Here is a 22,738-nt window from a genome sequence, read left to right on the forward strand (position 1 = left end):
TTATCCCATTAGTTCCCCCAAACGTAGGTCTGTTATGTTAAGCTAAGAAATCTGCTAAGAAGCATATTATTTATTATTATTTTATTTCATTTGGTTTTAGCCCTAGTTGCACTTTTGTTGCAACCTCAGTTATCCCATTAGTTCCCCCAAATTTAGGTCTGTTATGTTAAGCTAAGAAATCTGCTAAGAAGCATATATTATTTATTATTCTTTTATTTCATTGGGTTTTTAGCAATAGTTGCACTTTTGTTGCACTTTTTTGTGTTTATTTCATGTTTTGAAAGATTGCGTATTACTGCAATTTTTTTTTACATAAATCATAGTGGTTCAAAATGTTGGGTCGCGACTTAATGACTAAGGAAAATGTTGGGTCCCGAGGCTAGACCAGTTGAGAACCACTGCTTTATGGCACATCCACCAAAATCCTCGACAAACTACAACACGTCCAAAACTCTGCTGCTCGCATGCTCACCTCCACCTGCCACTCCGACCACATCACCCCCATCCTCCACGATCTCCACTGGCTCCCCATCATGTACAGGATTCAGTTCAAAATTCTACTCATCACCTTCAAAGCCCTCAACAACCTGGCCCCCTCCTACCTCTCTGACCTCCTTCTCCACCACACGCCACCTCAGGTCTGCAGATGCTAACCTCCTCCAACCCATCAGGACTAAGCTCCGGACCTGGGGGGCGACAGGGCCTTCGCTGCAGCTGCCCCCACCCTCTGGAACGCCCTGCCCAACCATATCCGTCATGCAGACACCCTCTCATCATTTAAAAAAGCCCTCAAAACCCACCTTTTTACCCTTGCTTTCAACCCATGAACTCCTTCCTCTCTCACCTTTTTATATTATTATTTTTTTTCTCTACTAAAACTGTATTGTATTGTTTGTTTTGTGTCTTTAACACATTGAGTGCCACGCCCCTTCCGGGAAGTGACCCCTTCCTTGCCGTCCATTAACCCCATGTAAACGTAGTTGTAGTTTGTAGAGCTAAACCTATATTTTATAGTATAGCTATGGGTCTAATAACGCTGTTGAGTCTCAGTGACTTGCTTCTGGTCAACGTGCAAAAAACAGATTCTTTTTTCATCCGTACATTTCCGCTTTATACCGTTTTGAATATGAATATAGTTTGGGTGCTTCTGAGTCATTCTAGGGAAAAGACGCGAAAACTGCATTTTTTGTAATTCAATAAACGCTGATTATCGGATCTTCCTGAAATCAACGCTAGATCATAATTATTATCCTTCCTCGTGCACGCATGCAATGTTGTTTAGACCGGCACGGTATAAAATAAATACCATGAGAAAAACGAAGATCTACGTTTCCGGCACTCAACCATCGGGCGACAGAAACATAGTTCTACGTTTTCGGCAACCAAAATGTTAAGTATCTGAGCATTCGGTAAAGCGCTATATAAATCTGATGTATAATAATAATAATAATAATGCAGGACCTGTTGCAGAGGTCTTTATTCGGCATGCAACGGCACTCAATGTTTTTTAGCGGTACACACAGCGGTTAGTTTAGCACACACACCGGAACACACACGCATGCATTGTCTCTTTAGGATCGCCGATGCGATTCGTCTCTGCGATTAACCCATCCCGTCGTCCTTCCCCCCTAAGGGCAGCCGGGAGCAGACAGGCGTCAACGTGAGCCGCGCCAGGGGACCAATCCAAGTGCTCCTGTCCGTCTTCGTCAAGGACGCCACAGCGTTAGCGATCTGTTGTTGTGCATGTTTTTCCATTGGGTTTATCTTATCGGGGGGAAACCCTTGCGAGCACGGGGAGAATATGCAAACTCCACACAGAAAGGCCTGGGAGATACCCCACCTGGGTACCTGGCATCATGGAAACCTGGTCCCCAAGCGGGAATCGAACCCTGGACCTTCTTGCTGTGAGGCGACAGTGTTAACCACTACACCACCGTACACCATGTATTATCAAATCATTATTATTAAAGAACTCAAACAAAATAACTGATGCCACAGTGCTTTTGTGGAATGTGGATAGATTGAAATGACTCCCAATACATATAAAATTAACTGGTCTTTAAAGGTAGAATCTGTAATGTTGTCAAACAGCGACCTCTAGGCAAAAGAGTGCCGCTTGGTATTACACTTTGTTTACTTTTCTTTGGTCTGCGAGTTGGAGTTTAGTAACTTCTTATACTATGGATTTCTCCAGACCTCTCTTGGTAGAGCCTGAGGTGTGGCCAGCAGTAGTGACCCCTCCCCCTGAGGTGTGGCCAGCAGTAGTGACCCCTCCCCCTGAGGTGTGGCCAGCAGTAGTGCCCCCTCCCCCCTGAGGTGTGGCCAGCAGTAGCAGCCCCTCCCCATGAGGTGTGGCCAGCAGTAGCAGCCCCTCCCCCTGGGGTGTGGCCAGCAGTAGTGACCCCTCCCCCTGAGGTGTGGCCAGCAGTAGTAACTCCTCCCCCCTGAGATGTGGCCAGCAGTAGCAGCCCCTCCCCCTGAGGTGTGGCCAGCAGTAGTGACCCTTCCCCCCTGAGGTGTGGCCAGCAGTAGCAGCCCCTCCCCCTGAGGTGTGGCCAGCAGTAGCAGCCCCTCCCCCTGAGGTGTGGCCAGCAGTAGTGACCCCTCCCCCAGAGGTGTGGCCAGCAGTAGCAGCCCCTCCCCCAGAGGTGTGGCCAGCAGTAGTGACCCCCCCCCCTGAGGTGTGGCCAGCAGTAGTGACCCCTCCCCCAGAGGTGTGGCCAGCAGTAGTGACCCCTCCCCCAGAAGTGTGGCCAGCAGTAGTGACCCCTCCCCCTGTACTCACTGGAAATCCAACCTACACATCAGACAAAAACAAAAATAAATGTAAATGAAGCACAATACCAAGAGGGGCTCTTTTGGAGGCCGCTGTTTGACAACATTACAGACACTACCTTTAAACCTCCTACCAGGAAGTGGACCAGGGGCCTGGCCGGCACAGGGTGGAGTCTGGTCTATAAGGGGGCGTGGCCTGACCTGCACAGGGTGGAGTCTGGTCTATAAGGGGGTGGGGCCTGACCTGCACAGGGTGGAGTCTGGTCTATAATGGGGCGGGGCCTGACCGGCACAGGGTGGAGTCTGGTCTATAAGGGGACGGGGCCCGACCTGAACAGGGTGGAGTCTGGTCTATAAGGGGGCGGGGCCTGACTTGAACAGGGTGGAGTCTGGTCTATAAGGGGGCGGGCCCGACCTGAACAAGGTGGAGTCTGGTATATAAGGGGGTGGGGCCTGGTCTGTAAGGGGGCGGGGCCTGACCTGCACAGGGTGGAGTCTGGTCTATAATGGGGCGGGGCCTGACCTGCACAGGGTGGAGTCTGGTCTATAAGGGGGCGGGCCTGACCTGAACAGGGTGGAGCCTGGTCCTGGTGTCCCCGACGCCCTCGATGGTGGTGATGGCCGCCCCGTGGAGCTGGCAGACGGGCAGCAGGCAGGCGTTGGCAGAGTAGTGGCTAGAGCAGTAGATGAAGGAAAACTGAACCATGTCCACACCAACGCAGTTACCGAGGAATAACCACAGGGTTCCTGCAGATTTTAAGTTCAATTTAAGACTTTTTAAGACCTTTTTAAGAATACAATTTTATAAAAAAAAAAAGTATGAAGTAATTCCATACGAATTGTGGACTAGCCGTTACCATACTGCTTACTTAGCAGCCAGGACATTTCCCCCCCAAACACATTTAAACAAACAATAACTTCCTTATCCAATACATGTTAAGACTTACCACAAAATAACAAAAATTAACAAATAACAAATTCTGATTATTGAATTGAAGACCCTGCAGGAACCCTGTAACCCGACAGGTCAAAGGTCAGCATGAGAGCAGGGTCAGGAGGCCTGGTGGGGTCAAGCCACATCCTCTTTAAAGACGGCCCTGAAAGCCCACCTGTTCACAGTAATGAGCATTAGGTTTGGCCTATCACCTGTCAATTATACATTTAAAAGGGGATATTTCCAGGGCGCTCCAGTAGCACACCACATGCTGAGTCACGAAGCGGTTGCCCCGGGTTCGATTCCCCGACCCAGTGGCCATATGCCGCATGTCTTCCCCTCTTCTCCTCCCGTTTCACCCTCTCTCCTCTGTCGGTCCTGCGTGGCCAAAAGGTCCTGCATTGACCAAAAAAGCTGAAAATGCTATAAATAAAATCTTTAAAAAATAAAAGGGGGATATTTCCTACTAATATTAAGTTTAGTCAAACTTTTTCTTAAATCATAAATCTATGTGCATCTACAAGCAGGGGTGTAAAGTACTTGAGTAATTGTACTTCGTTACAATACTTAAGTACTGTTTTTGGGGATTTGTACTCTACTAGAGTATTATTAGGTTTGTATACGTGTACTTTTACTCAATTACATTACAGAGAAAAAAAACATACTTTTTACTCTTTACATTTAAAATGCAGACCTACAAAGTACAAAGTACAAATCTCGCAGGTCCAACTATTTTAATTAGTATATTTGTTTCTCTGGCCGAACTAACGTTAACGTTATTAATCCTGCGGCCGGGCTTTATTTAAAAACAGCCAATCAAATCCCCATCAATGGTAAATTAACCCGCCCATACCCATGCTGATTGGTCCTTGTGCAAGACTAGAAAGTGGGGATCTTTGATTAAACACCTGCTATCAGAAGAATAGACAGTCTTTTACTTTTTAGTACTTAAGTACATTTAAAAGTAGAAACCTTTTTGACTTTTACTCGTGTGTTTTTAGCCAGATGCTTTTACTTGAGTAAGATTTTGAGACGGTACCCATACTTTCACTTAAGTATAATTTCTGGGTACTTTTTACACCCCTGTCTACAAGTGAGCTAGCGACCACTGCTGTTCCTGTCGTCTGCTGTCACACCACCATTCCTCCCAGGTGTCGGGCTCCTCATTCACCTTCATTCATTTTGGGAACCTAGATCTAAATATTGTGCTTCTGTGTAAAATAAAGTGTATTATAGTTGCATCATCACATAATATTACAAATATAAATATTATACACAATAATATATATTATACCCATCAGGGGCGTAGGTGTAGAATCTGGGCCCCATGAAAAAATGTATTTCTAGGAAAAACATTTTTGCCATTTATTTATTGATGAAAACGCATAATATGGTTTTTACCTATACATTCGGATCAGCAGTTCAGCACCTGCACTGTTGGTGGGTGAGCCTAGTAAAGGATGTCGCATTGCGTTCATCTTCAATGAATGGACCAATGCAATAGTCTACCAACCCCCCCCCCCCCCCCCTGTCTCTATATATCTCACACACACACACACACACACACACACACACACACACACACACACACACACACACACACACACACACACACACACACACACACACACACACACTTCAGAAACAAACATAGTATCAATGAGAGCATCAATAATACACCTGAGTGATGTCTATTCCCCCCCCCCCCCCCCCCCAGTGCTGGGCCCTTGGAATCATCCTAACCCCCCCCCCCCCAGCTACGCCCCTGATACCCATACACAAATTAGCCTAACGAGTGAAATATCGTCTGGCTGAGGTTTTGGCGGAGAGAGAGAGAGAGAGAGAGAGAGAGAGAGAGAGAGAGAGAGAGAGAGAGATAGATAGATAGAGAGAGAGAGAGAGAGAGAGAGAGAGAGAGAGAGAGAGAGAGAGAGAGAGAGAGAGAGAGAGAGAGAGAGAGAGAGAGAGAGAGAGAGAGAGAGAGAGAGGATACGTGACGGTCTTGCTGCGCGGCCGGTAACGAGACACCATGACGGTGCAGGCTCCACAGCCACCTCCTCCGCAGCCGTACTTGGTCCCCGGTAACCTCACTGGGAGAGACACAGCGCAGTCAAGGAAATAAAACCATGCATTCGAAGCAGAATCACAGAACAGCTCATCCGTTGTATACAATGAATGTAGAACAAGTGGATCTTTAGGGACAGCAGAACAGGGACATTCAAGAACAAGTCGCTACGGTACGACAGGTGCAAGCGATATGACGGGGCAACTCACATGTACAGTGCACAGAGACAACACGACAGCAACAACAACAACAACAACATAGCTTTCTCCAGAGTCAGACAAGAAGATGGATGCCAATTTCATCTCTCTGTTCGTGCATTCAGTAGAAAGCTGGCCCAGCTTAGCATAAATAAATGGAAGCCGATACGGACCACTAGCCTAGCAAAAACATCACTCCTGGAGTTTTAAGCTAGGCTAGTGGTCCATATCCGCAATAATTTGTGCTAAGCTAGGCTAGTGGTCCGTATCGGCATTAATTTGTGCTAAGCTAGGCTAGTGGTCCGTATCGGCATTAATTAGTGCTAAGCTAGGCTAGTGGTCCGTATCCGCAATAATTTGTGCTAAGCTAGGCTAGTGGTCCGTAGCCGCATTAATTTGTGCTAAGCTAGGCTAGTGGTCTCTATGCGCATTCATTTGTGCCAAGCTACTGTAGGCTATCCGCATTAATTTGCGCTAAGCTAGGCTAGCTTGCAGATGTAACTTTCTATTGACTCCCAAAATGTTGGTGTGTTCCTTAATTAAATACTAGCATAGTAAACAGTCACAAGTCAGTCCGGTTATGAGCAGCATGGTAATTCTGTCTCACTCTTCTACTCGCCCTTCCAGCAAGATAATTAACTCTTGTAATAAAACATTCACGTAAGTCTCAATAATTACTTTGAACAAAACTCTGAAAACACCCGATTTCTGAAAACATCTGATGTCACACAAAGGATACATCTCTCTCTGAGATAGGTCAAAAGCGTGGTTTCTGGGTCCGCATGCGTTTCAGTCACCTGTTTGGAGAGAATTTAAGGCCACAGTGCATGATTCACAGACTGACAGTGGTGGACAAAGTACAGACATCTAGTAACACTTTACTTTAGGAGGGCAGAATAATGACGATAAGATATTCCTTATATTCCTTTATTATATAAGAATTTGTTCTTAATTGCTTGCCTGGGTAAATAAAGTTTAAATAAAAAATGTATCAGGTTTTAATCTGTGGAAGGTAGGCCTTCCATAATAACCTCAGATCCAAGTTTCATTCATTCAAAATATCCCAGCGGGATTCACATATGCAATTCGGTGTTGCACAATGCATTCATTTACTCAAACACGTAGGCTTGTAGAATTGGGGTTGTTGGAATCTTGCAGCACTTTCTGACAGTGGAACAGCTTCTCCGCTCTCCTCCGCTGGCTTCTCTGCCTTTGGCTGGTATTAGTTAACCAACTTTTCATTTTAGATGCTTTTTCTTAAAGTTTTAGCTAGCTAGCAACATGCACATTTGCAATGCTCCGTTATTAACACTTTCAGCGCCAGAGGTCGCTGTGGGCCGTGTGGTAAGAATGGCAGCGCTTTAAAGAATAGGGATACATGGCGGTGTTTGCAGGGCTAAAACTCTATTAAATAGCATAGCTATGGATATAAAACTATTGCCCATTTGACATCGAGTATCTATCGTTCAATTTGTAAAAAAAAAAAAATGCATCCATACATTCCCGTTTTATACCGTGGTGAATATGAGTATAGTTTTAGAGTAATCCTGTCTAATCCCAGGAAACGCTGCTATGCAGTTTAGTGCATTTCACTAGAAACCGTGGCGTTCTTCGCCTGTTTCAACAATCAATCTGAAATCAACGCTATATTATCGGTATTATGTTTCATCATGAATGCATGAAAGGGTGGGGCGGGGCAGGGTTTCCGTTAGAAAAAATTGTTGCCGGCCTCAGTGTCCGGTAGATTTCAATCTACCGGTCAAATGAGAGAAATTCCGGTCAGAGTTTATTGAGCTTAAAAACAATTGATAGGCAAAAGAATGACAACAAAACAAAATAATGACATCATCAAGGCATGTAGATTTATAATATTTTTACTTAAAACTAGGCTAATTTTGCGTATAAAGTCATTATATTCCAAATAAAATAAGTCCCGAGACTCCGTGCTGCTGCCGACTTTAAATCAAATAGGTGTCTGTGGGCAGTCGCCCGACATTAATAAACAGCAGTCTGTTATAATCACATTTTTATGAGCTAACGAATTCCGTTATATTGGACATTTGTATTAATTATATCAAGCGAAGAACTGAGAAATTTGGCAGAGAGAGACGGCAACATTATCGTGGGTTTGCGTGACGACTCTCTCTCTCCACCTCCCAACGACTTATTTGCGAGAGTATGTCGATGCAGAGCAGCAGATTCAGCTGTTTTCTGGCTCTTTTCTGGCTCTATCTGGGGACCGCACAGCAGCGCCCCCCACCCAACATTGAATTGCCAATGGCTGAATTGGAGTACTGCACTGTGCCGCTGCTGCGCCGGCTGCGTGAATATTAAAGGCAACCAACTTGTGTTCAGCTTTTCGTTCAGCGTTTCTCTGATTGGCCACACGGCCACGTGACCGCTCTAGCACACGCCCTTATCCGCTGAGAGACGCGGCAGACGCGGCAGAGAGTGAGCTGGGATCATTTGGTGGTCGAACCAGTTCAGACAGAGGTGTTTATTTATATTAATAAACATATCTACTAGAAACACTGGTGTTCTGTTGTGTGACTGTGCTAAACTCTTCCACCACATGACCGACATTTGACATACAGTACACCTCCTATCTATAACGCTGCCACCACCCACTTCAATGACAGAGCTCTCATATTTGCGAATGCATAAACTATATCTTAAATTATGGCTATGTGTCTAATATGGCTGTCGCGAAGTCATTGATAACATAGCCATAATTTAAGTTTTAGTTTATGCATTCGCAAAATATGAGAGCACTGTCATTGAAGGGCTTCTACAACTACAACGGAGCACGGCCGCTGCTGCGTCAAGCCGGCGGCGGCGCACGGAAGCCGGGGACAAACCACCGCGTCACCCCGATGGCGCTTCAGCAGCCTCCACGGGCGAAATAACATATAACGTTACAGCGTACAGTTCCACACTGATGTACAGTGAGTGTCTAATATGGCTGTCGCGAAGTCATTGATAAGCGACAGCCATATTAGACACATAGCCATAATTTAAGAGATATAGTTTATGCATTCGCAAAATATGAGAGCGCTGTCATTGAAGGGCTTCTACAACGGAGCACGGCCGCTGCTGCGTCACGCCGGCGGCGGCACACGGAAGCCGGGGACAAACCACCGCGTCGCCCCGCTGGCGCTTCAGCAGCCTCCACGGGCGAAATAACATATAACGTTACAGCGTACAGTTCCACACTGATGTACAGTGACACCCAGCAGAGTTTCTAGTTACAGTAGTGACGCGTGAATCGATAGTCCTAACAGTGTTTATTATTAAGAGTCAGATAGTCCGCACAGTGTTTATAGTCCTAACAGTGTTTATTAGTAAGAGTCAGATAGTCCTAACAGTGTTTATTATTAAGAGTCAGATAGTCCTAACAGTGTTTATTATTAAGAGTCCTAACAGTGTTTATTATTAATTAACGTTGTCCTAACAGTGTTTATTATTAAGAGTCAGATAGTCCTAACAGTGTTTATTATTAAGAGTCCTAACAGTGTTTATTATTAATTAACGTCATAAACCAACTACCAGATTTATTTTGCACCAGGGAACTTGAAGGTTCCTGCCGCTTGTGCTCGCGGCAAAAGGGGGCGGGCTAGCGGCGTGGGGTCGTGGCCAATCAGAGAAAAGCTGAACACAAGTTGGTTGCCTTTAATATTCACGAGCGGCGCTCTGCAGCTTCACATGCACTCGCACACCCAGCACTAAGCTCTCGCTGACAACGTCGTTGTCATTATTAGAAGCAACGATGAAATAAATGTAATGATTGTTTCGTTCATCGCATAGGCTATTTAATTTTAGCCTATTTTAATACAATTCAAATAATCAAATTGTGCTTAGACTCAGGGAATTATTTTCACCGGACATTAAGACCGGAGAGATTAAATATGTCGGACTTCAACAGATTTTGCCGGTCAAATACCGGTAATTACCGGCTAACGGAAACGCTGGGCGGGGGGGGTAGTTTTTCTATGCTTCGATCGTCACCAACAGAATACGTTACACACACACATTACACACATATGTTCGGATCGCATGTAAGGGATTCTTCGTTCAACGCAAGATTGATACCATATAGCCCTTACCTTGATTAGGATGAGCTCCAAAAAGAATATTCCAATTATCTGATCGCCATTCCAAGTATTGATGTTGATCGTGTTGCCAACATAATCCACCAAAGAACATGAACCGGGAGTGCTTGATTATCCTCAATCCATGTGTTATAAACGCTACTCCTGCCCGACTAGGAAAAGCCAGACCGGACTTTTTAGATCGACACACAGGCCAAGCCAGAGGGTTTCAAAAGATGTGCAATACCGGCCGCAAGGCGGCAGGCGGACGCTTGCAATCTCAGACTCATTCCCAATGATAACAGGCTCCCTCGATGGATTATGAATGGGAATATCGAATAAAAGAAATAACGATAGAAAACCAGAGAAATCTCGGGCCTGGCGAGTTAACCCGGGATATCTCGGGTCTGGCCCCAAATGTGTTAAAATAACCACAGTGTGTGTCGTGTGCGCTGTAGCTATGACGTGCATTATTTAGGACAAAGTAAATCCATAGGCTGAATATGATTTATTATCAGCATTTTAAGTCTATTGTTTTACATTTCAAAAGCATTTCTTTTACCAGTTTAATGTATTTTAATTGTTTTTAATTATAGTGTATATATTTCACATATTCTATGAAATCAATACATTCTGGAAATCATCTTGCGACCCCCCTGTGGCTGCGTGCGACCCCTCTAGAAAAACTAAGCACAAAAACATTATTCAGAATGGCCAAAAGGAGCAGCCATCTTCTTTGAATTCAAGCACTACAAGCCCAAGAAAAGGTTTACCAGCACAAAATGTTTTGCCTTCATGGAACTGGATGAGATCAAACAGGGTCCCATTGTAATAGAGCTGTATAAGAAGCCCACCGACTTCAAAAGGAAGAAACTCCAGCTCCTAACTAAGAAACCACTTTATCTCCATCTCCACCAGACTTTGCACAAGGACTACTAAGTTAGCTCTGTGGACTCTTAAAGGGTAATTTCAGAGATTTGGACCCCTACCCCTCGCCCCATTGTCTTTAACGGTGCTTGAGAAAGGACAACATCGTTGGTAAGTAGGAAATATGGCTAGGGGTCCTAAATTCCCGAACATAACCCTTTAAAGCATCACTCTTTAAAAGCTGCCTCCAAACCGAATCATCTTCGGACAAAACGTGGCGTTCCACTCTCAACACAGTCAGCGGTATTTAACTAACAGCCCCCCATTCCACGGATTGGAAGTAGAAACGAGAAACGGCGAGCCAAATGTTGGCCACGTCAGGTCAGATCAGCACACTATTTTTGCAGTCTAGTAGGCTCTGATTTGTTATTATGTTTTCATGCTTGCACCACTGGTACGCCACCTCCAGACAGTCTTCCTTAACCTTCTACTTTGGGAGACAAGAGAGTAAGCAACATGAGATGCGCTTGCTTCGGGGGTATGCATGTCGTTTTGGGGCGAGTCCAAAAAGTCTTGACTATGGAGTGTGAACTGTGCCCTTAACGACTTCAAGTCAACTTGGAAACACATCTACGGTGGCTAGGTGCACCATAATTGCACAATTACAGCACATGATTACGCAATACAAATGTCACTGGGCCGCCACACATACATCTTTGATGAACATTGTTACTCAGCTGATAGAGTTGTGCCCTTCCTGATGGCTTGTCGTACAGAACTTGTAAGTCGCTTTGGATAAAAGCGTCAGCTAAATGACTAAATGTAAATGTAAATGTAAATGGTATAATGGGATCTCTGAGGAAGGGAGCTGGCATTTATTTCCGAGGGAGTGGCAAGCTTATCCAGCTAACTTAAGTAATCCTGCACCGGAGCAGGTTCAAATGTATGGATCTGTTGCCATAGTGATTTAGCCAAACTTGCTTCGTGGAACCAAAAAGCCTGACTTACTGTATGTCAAGTTATCCTGAAAATGATCCGGCTAACTCAGTTAGCCACGTACGAGGAACAGGGCCCAGGTCATGATTTTCTGGAAAGAGACATTGCTGTTGAGTCTTTTCAAATGTATTCTTTGCATCGAGTCCCACAAACCGTGACGGCAGCCATATTTACGATAGATATCTCCAAAACCAGGCCAATCACACCCAAACTATCTGGATGGGTGGAGAGCACGTCGGGTGAATTTTGGTGAACTGCCCCTTTAAGAAAAAATGTTTCACTAAAGTTCACTTGTATGCGTGTGTGTGTCCGTCTCTTCGAAACATGTGCATTTTTTAAGGAGAAAATCCACCCTAAAATACAATTCACTTTTATAATAGTGTACAGTTCTGTTTTGAATTGTGACTATGATCCAAGTTCCTAGTAATGATTAAGAGTTGAGTATTGAGAACCGCTGAGGTTACTGAGTGGCACCAGGTCCAACACGGTCGGTGCTCACTGGACTGTGTGGCGCCAAAATGAGCCAGTGAAATTGTGAGCATCACGAATATGCCTAATCGATTGGCTAGCAGAGCGATCGTTTTTGCAAGCAGTTCCCATGAACTAAACAACTCAAATGCACTTGTACCATTGTGGGTTTTGGCAGCAGAATCCGAAACATTTAAACGATGCGATATGCTGTCATAAAGAGATACTGTAGATAGTGGAACAATACATTATGTCATAAAGAGATACTGTAGATAGTGGAACAATACATTATGATGTCATAAAGAGATACTGTAGATAGTGGAACAATACATTATGTCATAAAGAGATACTGTAGATAGTGGAACAATACATTATGTCATAAAGAGATACTGTAGATAGTGGAACAATACATTATGTCATAAAAAGATACTGTAGATAGTGGAACAATACATTATGATGTCATGAAGAGATACTGTAGATAGTGGAACAATACATTATGTCATAAAGAGTTACTGTAGATAGTGGAACAATACATTATGATGACATAAAGAGATACTGTAGATAGTGGAACAATACATTATGATGTCATAAAGAGATACTGTAGATAGTGGAACAATACATTATGATGTCATAAAGAGATACTGTAGATAGTGGAACAATACATTATGTCATAAAGAGATACTGTAGATAGTGGAACAATACATTATGATGTCATAAAGAGATATATCCAGACAGAGAATACTAATGGACAATACATTATGATGTCATAAAGAGATAGATCCAGACAGCGAATACTAATGGTACAATACATTATGATGTCATAAAGAAATAGATCCAGACAGCGAATACTAATGGGAAATACATTATGATGTCATAAAGTGATAGATCCAGACAGCGAATACTAATGGACAATACATTATTATGTCATAAAGAGATAGATCCAGACAGCGAATACTAATGGTACAATACATTATGATGTCATAAAGAGATAGATCCAGACAGCGAATACTAATGGGACAATACATTATGATGTCATAAAGAGATAGATCCAGACAGCGAATACTAATGAGCAATACATTATGATGTCATAAAGAGATAGATCCAGACAGTGAATACTAATGGAACAATACATTATGATGTCATAAAGAGATAGATCCAGACAGCGAATACTAATGGAACAATACATTATGATGTCATAAAGAGATAGATCCAGACAGCGAATACTAATGGAACAATACATTATGATGTCATAAAGAGATAGATCCAGACAGCGAATACTAATGGCCAATACATTATGATATCATAAAGTGATAGATCCAGACAGCTTCTCCAGGCTTATGGAATTGTCAATCAGCCGTCAGAAAAGCAGACTTCATTACTGCCTACGCCCTCCAGCTCCTGGCTCTCACTGAGACCTGGATAACACCAAAGAACTCAACAACACCTGCAGCCTTATCTACCAACTATAACTTCACTCACACACCACAACCTTCAGGACGAGGTGGAGGCACTGGTCTTCTGACCTCTCCCTCATGGTCTACAAATGTAATATCACTTCCAGTTCAGTCACTCTCCTCTCTCGAATATCATGCAGTATCTGTCTCTAATCCATTCAATCTCACCCATTGTTCCTCTCTATCGCCCTCCAGGTCCCCTCGATCACCTCCCAGACGAGCTGGACATGCTGCTAAGCTCTTTTCCAGAAGATGGCACTCCCCTCCTTCTAATGGGCGACTTCATTCGGGCGACTCGTCTCAGTCGGACACAGTGGTCTCTCTCCTACAATCCTTTGACCCGACTCCCACTGTCATACCTCCCACTCACAAAGCAGGCAGCTCCTTGGATCTCATATTCTCCTGTGACTCCAGCATATACTTACCACCACGGTAACTCCCCTCCAGGCTCTGCGCTGGCATGGCTGTCCTCCAACCTCGACGACCGCTCTTACCAAGTATCATAGAGAGGGACCCTGTCGGGCCCCCGGGGTACATCTTCTGGCCGCCTCAGACCCACTCCTGTCCGAGCTCCGGGAGGGTCATCAAAGAGAAGCCGCCTATTCTCTGTCCTTGCTCCACAATGGTGGAACAAACTGCCCACCACAGTTAGGACAGCCGGAACCCGACTAATCTTTCGCCATCGACTAAAGACACACTTCTTCAGGGGCGACAGTGCTTTGGATGTAGAGCAGTCGTCTGGTAATCCGGAGGTTCCCGGGTTCAATTCCCACTCCTCCCGGGCAGCGAGTCGAAGTGTCCTTGAGCAAGACACTTAACCTCTAACTGCTCCCGATGAGCAGGTTGGCACCTTGCATGGTCGCCTCTGCCGTCTGTGTGTGAATGTGTGAGTGAATGGGTCAAATGTGAGGAACAAATTATAAAGCGTTTTGGATGCAGCTATGGCGAGCTGCTAGGGCTGGACCTCTGGACTTGAACTGTGCTGCACTGTATCCATGTCCCCCACCACTGCACTTTACTTTACTGTCTTATTGTTGTCTCACCGTTCTGTCCTGTTTTGCACTTATTTATTTATCATTATTCCTATTTGTGAAAATCAATCATGCACTGAAATGTCAAATCACGTTTCATTTGTACCTGTACAATATGGTGAATAAAGAAATCTGAATCTGAATCTGAATCTGATAAAAGCGCTATATAAATGCATCATTTACCATTCTTCAATCAATATCTGAAATTAAGAAAATAAAATCACTAACCTTCTCACTGTCTTCTACTATCATGCACTCCTCCTAATATACAAATATGTCTCTACTACTATGCACTCAACACTGCAGCTCGAAAAGTTTCAACACTTTGAACATTGTTACTCAGTTGAAACTTGAAAGAGTTGGACCTTTCCTGCTGACTTGTTGTAAAGAACTTGTAAGTCGTTTTGGATAAAAGAGTCAGCTAAATGACAAAATGTAAATGTAAAATATTCATAGACAGTGAGTAGTAGAACAACTCCTAGGACACTATGACATAGTAACCATGGTGATTTAACTCATTGGACACAAACAGTAACCACCTAGGATACACTATGACAGTAAGCATTGTGATTTAACTCCTAGGACACTATGACAGTAACCATGGTGATTTAACTCATTGGACACAAACAGTAACCACCTAGGATACACTATGACAGTAAGCATTGTGATTTAACTCTTAGGACACTATGACAGTAACCATGGTGATTTAACTCTTAGGACACTATGACAGCACATGGTGATTTAACTCTTAGGACACTATGACAGTAAGCATTGTGATTTAACACCTAGGACACTATGACAGTAACCATGGTGATTTAACTCTTAGGACACTATGACAGTAACCATGGTGATTTAACTCTTAGGACACTATGACAGTAAGCATTGTGATTTAACTCCTAGGACACTATGACAGTAACCATGGTGATTTAACTCTTAGGACACTATGACAGTAACCATGGTGATTTAACTCTTAGGACACTATGACAGTAACCATGGTGATTTAACTCTTAGGACACTATGACAGTAAGCATTGTGATTTAACTCCTAGGACACTATGACAGTAACCATGGTGATTTAACTCCTAGGACACTATGACAGTAACATGGTGATTTAACTCCTAGGACACTATGACAGTAACATGGTGATTTAACTCCTAGGACACTATGACAGCACATGGAGATTTAACTCCTAGGACACTATGACAGTAACCATGGTGATTTAACTCCTAGGACACTATGACAGCACATGGAGATTTAACACCTAGGACACTATGACAGTAACCATGGTGATTTAACTCCTAGGACACTATGACAGTAACCATGGTGATTTAACTCCTAGGACACTATGACAGCACATGGTGATTTAACTCCTAGGACACTATGACAGTAACCATGGTGATTTAACTCCTAGGACACTATGACAGTAACCATGGTGATTTAACTCCTAGGACACTATGGCAGCACATGGTGATGTCATGGCGGTATGGGTTTTTCTTCTGATAAAGAGCTGTGAGCTTACATTCAAGAAAATTGGGATGCAATATCTCAAACAAAAATGTTATGAGCCCACAACGTCAGTTCCTAATTCATTGTCAAAGTGTCAACGAACAAAATTCTCAAAGAAATGTCACTTGATGACATCATAAATTCAAGAGATGCTCAGGTCTCCAGTTTAGGGAGACAGTCTTTGATTGTAGATATTATTGACTGTAGATATTATTGACTGAACTGTCCTAGATCATTGGAAATAGCACAATGTAATTTCTGTTTTCGGGTGGATCTGACCTTTAACTGACTTGGCTCAAACAGGCAGCCAAGAACACGCATTAGCGCAAATCTTTTTTCTCTCTAAATCGGTCAAAGAACTGCTGTGCAGACCAGGGTTAATGTTTCAGCCATTAGTGCTATTATAGTAAGGACCGAGACATCACCTGAAAAGATTTCCAGTCTGGGTGAGATACTCCTGAGAGAGTGACGTTGATGCAAATGTAACCTGCTACTGATCTACCGATCAACAAAAGGGGAACCCCCCCCCCCCCCCCTATTAGGCTTAGCAGGGCTATTCTGCTACACAAGGTCTACTCAACCCAATGAACCCTCCATATCTCACACACCTCCTCCCCCCCTACCAACCCTCTCAGTAGGATTGGGTACCGAACTCAGTACTGCTTTTAAGGGCTACCGACCGAATTACATCGCTACTACAGAGTACCGATTCACGCTAGATCAATCGGTACCAAATGTTGGTACCTTTACATTTACACTGTATATTAATAATAAACTGTTTGTATAGCACCTTTCATACAGAAACTGCAGCTCAAAGTGCTTCACAACAGAAGAAAGATGCATAAAATGAGCACATAAAGTGCAGACATATAAAATCACAGCTTTCCACATTAGGATCTAACATCCAACAGGCCACCTTGTTTATGGTTTGATTCAGTTTTAAATAGACAATAATAAAAAGAGTAAGATAAAATAGACAGAGTAAAATCGTGCAATAGTGCAGTGCAATAAAATTGTAGAATAGAATAGATAAAAAAAATTATTTACAGTGAAATAAAATTGTTCTGGATTACTGTTCAACAGTTCAAAGTCATCTTTACCTTCTCTGTTTGGTATCCATAGTTTAAAACTTGACGTCCCCCCTGTTTGATACCCACTTTGACCCTTCGAACCTCCCACTCAGGGCAAACCTCCCTCTCAGGGCGCAGTTCCCTCTCTCAGGGTGCAGTTCTAGGCCTGGGTCCTACAGTTTTAAAGCCCGACAGTCTTTCTCGTTTGATACCCACACAGTTTAATACTTGACAGTTTTGAACCTATAATAAAAAGTAATAGACAGAGTAAAATAATACAGTGCAATAAAATAGTAGAATAGAATAGATAGTAAAATTATGCAACAGTGCAGTGCAATACAATAGAGTGGACAGAGTAAAATAGTGCTACAGTACAATCAACAGCAGAGTATTAGAAGGCTATGGTGAAGAGGTAAGTTTTTAGCTTATTTTTTTAAATATTAAGAGATCTAGCTTCCCTAATGTCCATGTCCAGGTAGTGTGTTCCATAACTTTTGTGCATAGTTTGCAAAGGCTGCATCCCCGATTTTCCTTAGACTGTGGCTTGGAACCTTCAATAGACCAGTAGTAGATGATCGCAATGTTCTAGGAGGAGTGTAATAATATTAGACAAGAGGGAGCCTTTTCCACAAATGTGACTCAGCACAGACCTGAGGTCTTTTTAAGGGAAATGTTCTTTTTTCCATGATATGAAAGTACAGATTCATACCTTAAAAATAAGCCATCACTTGTACAAATCGGGTGGATACCTTTCAATCTATGTCTTATTAACCAAGATGATACCACAATCGCTCGTTTTGAGCCACAGGCCTAAAAAGAAGTGGAGCCCTTTCTCTGAACTCTATTTTAGGGTGGCTTTTGTCCCTAAAGGCTAACAATGGACAGGCAAATATGTGTCTTTAACCCTTTCACTGCCGCGTTACCAAACGGTTAACCCTTTCACCGCGACAATACACAGAAGGTTAACCCTTTCACTGCCACGCGACAGCCGGTTAACCCTTTCATTGCCACACGACAGAAGGTTAACCCGTCGGTTGTGTCATAGTAAAGGGTTAACCTTCTGTCGTGTCGGCGGTCAGGTGGCGTAGCGGAGATTGCGTTCGTCACCAACGCCGGAGATGTTGGATTCGCGTGTTCGAATCCAGCTCCCGGCGTTGTCACCAGCTTGGCTGGCCGTTCACACTAATACAATTGGCAGTATTAGGGGGTGGGAAAGCTGGCGGGTGGGTCCTGGGCGTTGTGGACAGCGACCCCTACAGTTCGGTCGGGGCGCCTGCTCAGCGAGGGTAGGATCTGGAGAGAGGTAGTGCGGCCTCCCACACGTTACACTCTCCCAGTGAGAATCTGCGCGGCCAGGCTGGCTGCCGGCTGGCTGCACATGCGTCGGAGGAAAGCATGTGACACTTGTGACAGTCTCCGGTCTCTCGGACCAACAGTAGGGGAAAGTGCGCAACAACCAGGAAGGGTGGGATGGGAGAAAAATCGGAAAAAGAAGAAGGAGGGGGAAAAAGATAATAAAAAAATAAAAAATAAAAATTCTGTCGTGTGGCAGTGAAAGGGTTAATTGTATATTTGCCAGAGGTGTGGACTCAAGTCACATGACTCAGACTCGAGTGACAAATTTGATGACTTTTTTTTTTTTTTTATCTACTTTTTCTCCCCATTTTCTATTTTTCTCCCATCCCAATTTCGTATTGTCCAATTCTACCCTCCCCTGTCTCGAACGTTGTTAGACCATGCCTCCCACTGGTTGGCTGCAATGTGGACCAAGCCTTGCATCACGTGTCCCCTCCGGTACACGAGGAGGCAGCTGTCGCATCTTTTCACCTGTACAGCGCGATCTCTCAGCGGCGAGGGAGGCTCACGCTGCCCCCGTTGCTTCCTGATTCTGCTGTACAGGCGCACCAACCGACCTGTAGGAGTCGCTGTCCACAACATCCGATCCCCACCCACCGGCTTTCCCACCCCCTAATATTGCCAATTGTATTAGTATGAACGACCAGCCAAGCTGGAAGCAACGCCGAGAGCTGGGCTCGAACCCAGCATCTCCTGCGTTAGTGGCGAGCGCCTTGCCCACTGCGCCCCCAAATTTGATGACTTCAAACTTTAATTTTTTTTAATAATACATCCACAAAACTTTTAGAAAGGTGCGGAATAAAAGTATTGCCTTTCCCACCAAAAAAATATTGATTAATGAATTTATCATTTAAAAAATGTTGGCGGGTCCAAAAGGAATATCGTCGTGTACATGTTGCAAGCATGTATCCCCTCCCTACATGTAATGCATCCGATTGGATAAATCACATCTCATGCCTTCTCATATCACTGCTATGCCAATGATATTCAACTCTTCCTCTCCTTTCCTCCCTCAGATATCCATGTCTCTGAGCGGAACTCTGCCTCCCTATCCAACATCTCCGCCTGGATGACGACCGACCACCATGTGGGTGCTCTAGTGTGACATCTAGTGGCTGAATGTTATCTATAGCACCTTTAACACCTTTGACTTGTGACTTCACTCGGACTTGAGCCCAATACCTTGAAAGACTTGATACTCTCCCCCAAGCCCAAAATGTTGAAAAGGTATGCCATAAAAGTGTAAACTGAATCAATTTGATTTCCCTGATTACAGTTCCACTTTGGACCAATCCGTCAGCCGCCAATCAAGTTGCGCAGTTCAGAATAATCTAAATTTAATACACTACTAACTATTACTCTTTAAAATGTTGAAATGGCATTACATGTGTTGTCTGCTTGGGACACTGACTTGGTCCCACCTCTGGTATTTGCTGTATTTACAGCAGTAATGTTTTTAAACTTTTGAGTTAACCCCTTAACCTCTTAAGCCCGGAGCCCTATTTTCTGAAAATCCGCCTAAAAATACATACCTAAGTAAATGGAAGATGGCTCCACTTCTACAAGGCCAATTTGCATGTTCTTGGTATCTACAGTAGGGAGTGGGACATCTATGGACCTCAGGGAATGTATTCCCAGTGTCAGACTGACATATTGCGTCTGTTACTGTTTATGTTTGAGTAATGGTGTTATGTTTGAAAATGTTTGGAGCACACAAAGAAATGTAGGAGCACACAGAGAAAATGTTCAAGGAACAGAGTTTAACAAACTATTTATTACATGCATATTATACTGTGCGTGCGTGTGTGTGCATTTTATAACGTGATAACTTATTGTTTTAACATAAAACGTGTTACGTTATAACGTGATACCAACTTATCACGTTATAACGAAAGTGGCCCAAATATAAAATATATGATTCCATGTGATTTGTGCTTCACACTGTAGCGGCCGCTTGTCATTCCCTAATAAATTGACCCTGGGCCACGATGCATCTCACTCCACCTGACCTAACCCAACCCCCTCCAATGTACAGTAAATGACCAAGTATGATTTTGTCAATATTCCAATGTACAGTTTTGCTTGTTCAGTGTCTTCACTAGAAAAAATCCTCCCAGCAAGTGCATAACATTACTCTAATTACAGTGCCTATAAGAAGTGGTGTGCACTGTGCCCCTAATATTCAAAATAAATACAATACCATTATCATTACCACCATATCAGTACAATACAACTTCCAATATGTCGGTTTTGGCCACTTTCACTTTGGGCAAGTCTATCTATCAGTGAGCTGGATGCAATCCTACCTCTGGTCTCCATCCCCTTAAGTTCTTAACAATTGTATGTATTGAGCTGTACTGTACTGTACCCATTCTGCAATCTGTTAATAAAGTTTTCAATCAATCAATCAATCAATCAATCAATCAATCAATCAGTCTGAACGTAGCAAAACTCACTCACCTTTTTCCCATTGACGAAGAAGCACAAGCAGTCGGTCTCTTTCTCTGCTTCCATGTCGACAACCTCACAGCTGATGCACTCCGAGTCCACACACTTCTGTTGATGGTGCTGAACCTACAAACTGAATCCCAGTCGCGACGCCTCTCCTACTTGGCACAGGTCGGTAAGTTGTTGCGTGCAGCGAACCAAGGTTCATGTGAGGTGTTATTAACAAAGCTACTAGATACGAGAAGATAGCGCATCCAAAGCAACGGTTTTTAGTGGGGTGTTCTAGGTGGGCGGGGCAGTAAGCCAGCCAATGCCGCACCTTGTGTAGCTCACGTGATGAAGTGCCAGGAAATTACTCGGAGTTGCGCCATCTCCTTTCAGAAACTATCTCTGGTTTTTGATTGATTGATTGAAAAGTTTATTAACAGATTGCAGAATGGGTACAGTACAGTACAGCTCAATACATACAATTGTTAAGGGGATGCAGACCTGAGAAAGACTTTCGTCTTGTTTCCATCAGGGTCCCCCATTTTCAATTCATTATGACACACACGACATACAGATAGACAGTACTGCTACATCTATACATTTATGACATACCAGATTTGCAAATACAGTACTGTTTGTGATACTAAAAAAATCCAGAAAAAGAGTGTATATACATTTGACATAGAAACTGTGCATTGGAGGAGGTTGGGTAGGGGGGGTGGGGTTGGGTGGGGCTGTACATTGGAGTCAAGTCAAGTCAAGTCAAGAGTTTTAATTGTCACGGCATACAGGTATACAATGAAATGCGGGTGGTCTTGCCCGCAACGATGTGCAATACAGTGGTACATATAATAGAATCAAAAGAAGAAACAACATTGTGGAGGTGGGGGGGGGGGGGGGGGGGTTGGGTAGGGGGGGGGGCACTGTACATTGGAATACTGACAAAGCCATGCTTGGTCTTTATTGTACAACTGGGTTAGGACATTTGTAGGGGCCAGTTTCGAATTGCAGTCTCCCGTAGGTGTTCTTTGAGGGTGTTTTTGAAGATGGGTAGTGATTCACATTCCTTTACAGCTGTGGGTAGGGCGTTCCACATTGATGTGGCATAATTGCGAAACGTGTTTAGTCCCTTGTTTGAGCCAAATCTGGGTTTAACATGATTTGTGGAGCTCCCTCTGGTGTTGTGATCGTGGTATTCACTGACCTTTGGGAAGTATTTTGACATGTACATGGGTACCTTGGTCGTGTAGTGTATCTTGTAGACCAGGCCATTGCAAGTTGCTGGTCTGGTGAAAGTATTATTACATCCATGAAATTAACATTACAATGAGTTTTTAATGAGTGAAAGTGGGGTACTTGTAATCAGAAGGTTCCTGGTTAGATTCCGGCTCCTGTCGAAGTGTCCTTGAGCAAGACACTTAACCCACGAACTGCTCCCAATGAGCAGGTTGGCACCTTGCATGCCGCCAGTGAAGCATAAATTGTAAAGCGCTTTG

General features: G+C 43.8%; 1 protein-coding gene across 1 annotated transcript in view; it reads right to left on the bottom strand.

Moving 5' to 3' along the window:
* aox6 (aldehyde oxidase 6) overlaps positions 1-21,320 on the bottom strand; it is a gene marked incomplete at both ends in the record, with an annotated part of 210,658 nt that extends 189,338 nt beyond the window's left edge. Inside the window, 4 exons of the mRNA XM_084324231.1 lie at positions 3,341-3,449; positions 5,703-5,799; positions 6,711-6,768; positions 21,267-21,320. Coding sequence (XP_084180357.1) covers positions 3,341-3,449; positions 5,703-5,799; positions 6,711-6,768; positions 21,267-21,320 — 318 coding nt within the window. The remainder of the gene's footprint in view (positions 1-3,340; positions 3,450-5,702; positions 5,800-6,710; positions 6,769-21,266) is intronic.
* Positions 21,321-22,738: the final 1,418 nt, after the last annotated feature.

The sequence above is a fragment of the Notolepis coatsorum genome (genome assembly GCF_963971535.1).
Source record: "Notolepis coatsorum genome assembly, chromosome: 1".
In the NCBI taxonomy this organism is placed as follows: Eukaryota; Metazoa; Chordata; class Actinopteri; order Aulopiformes; family Paralepididae; genus Notolepis; species Notolepis coatsorum.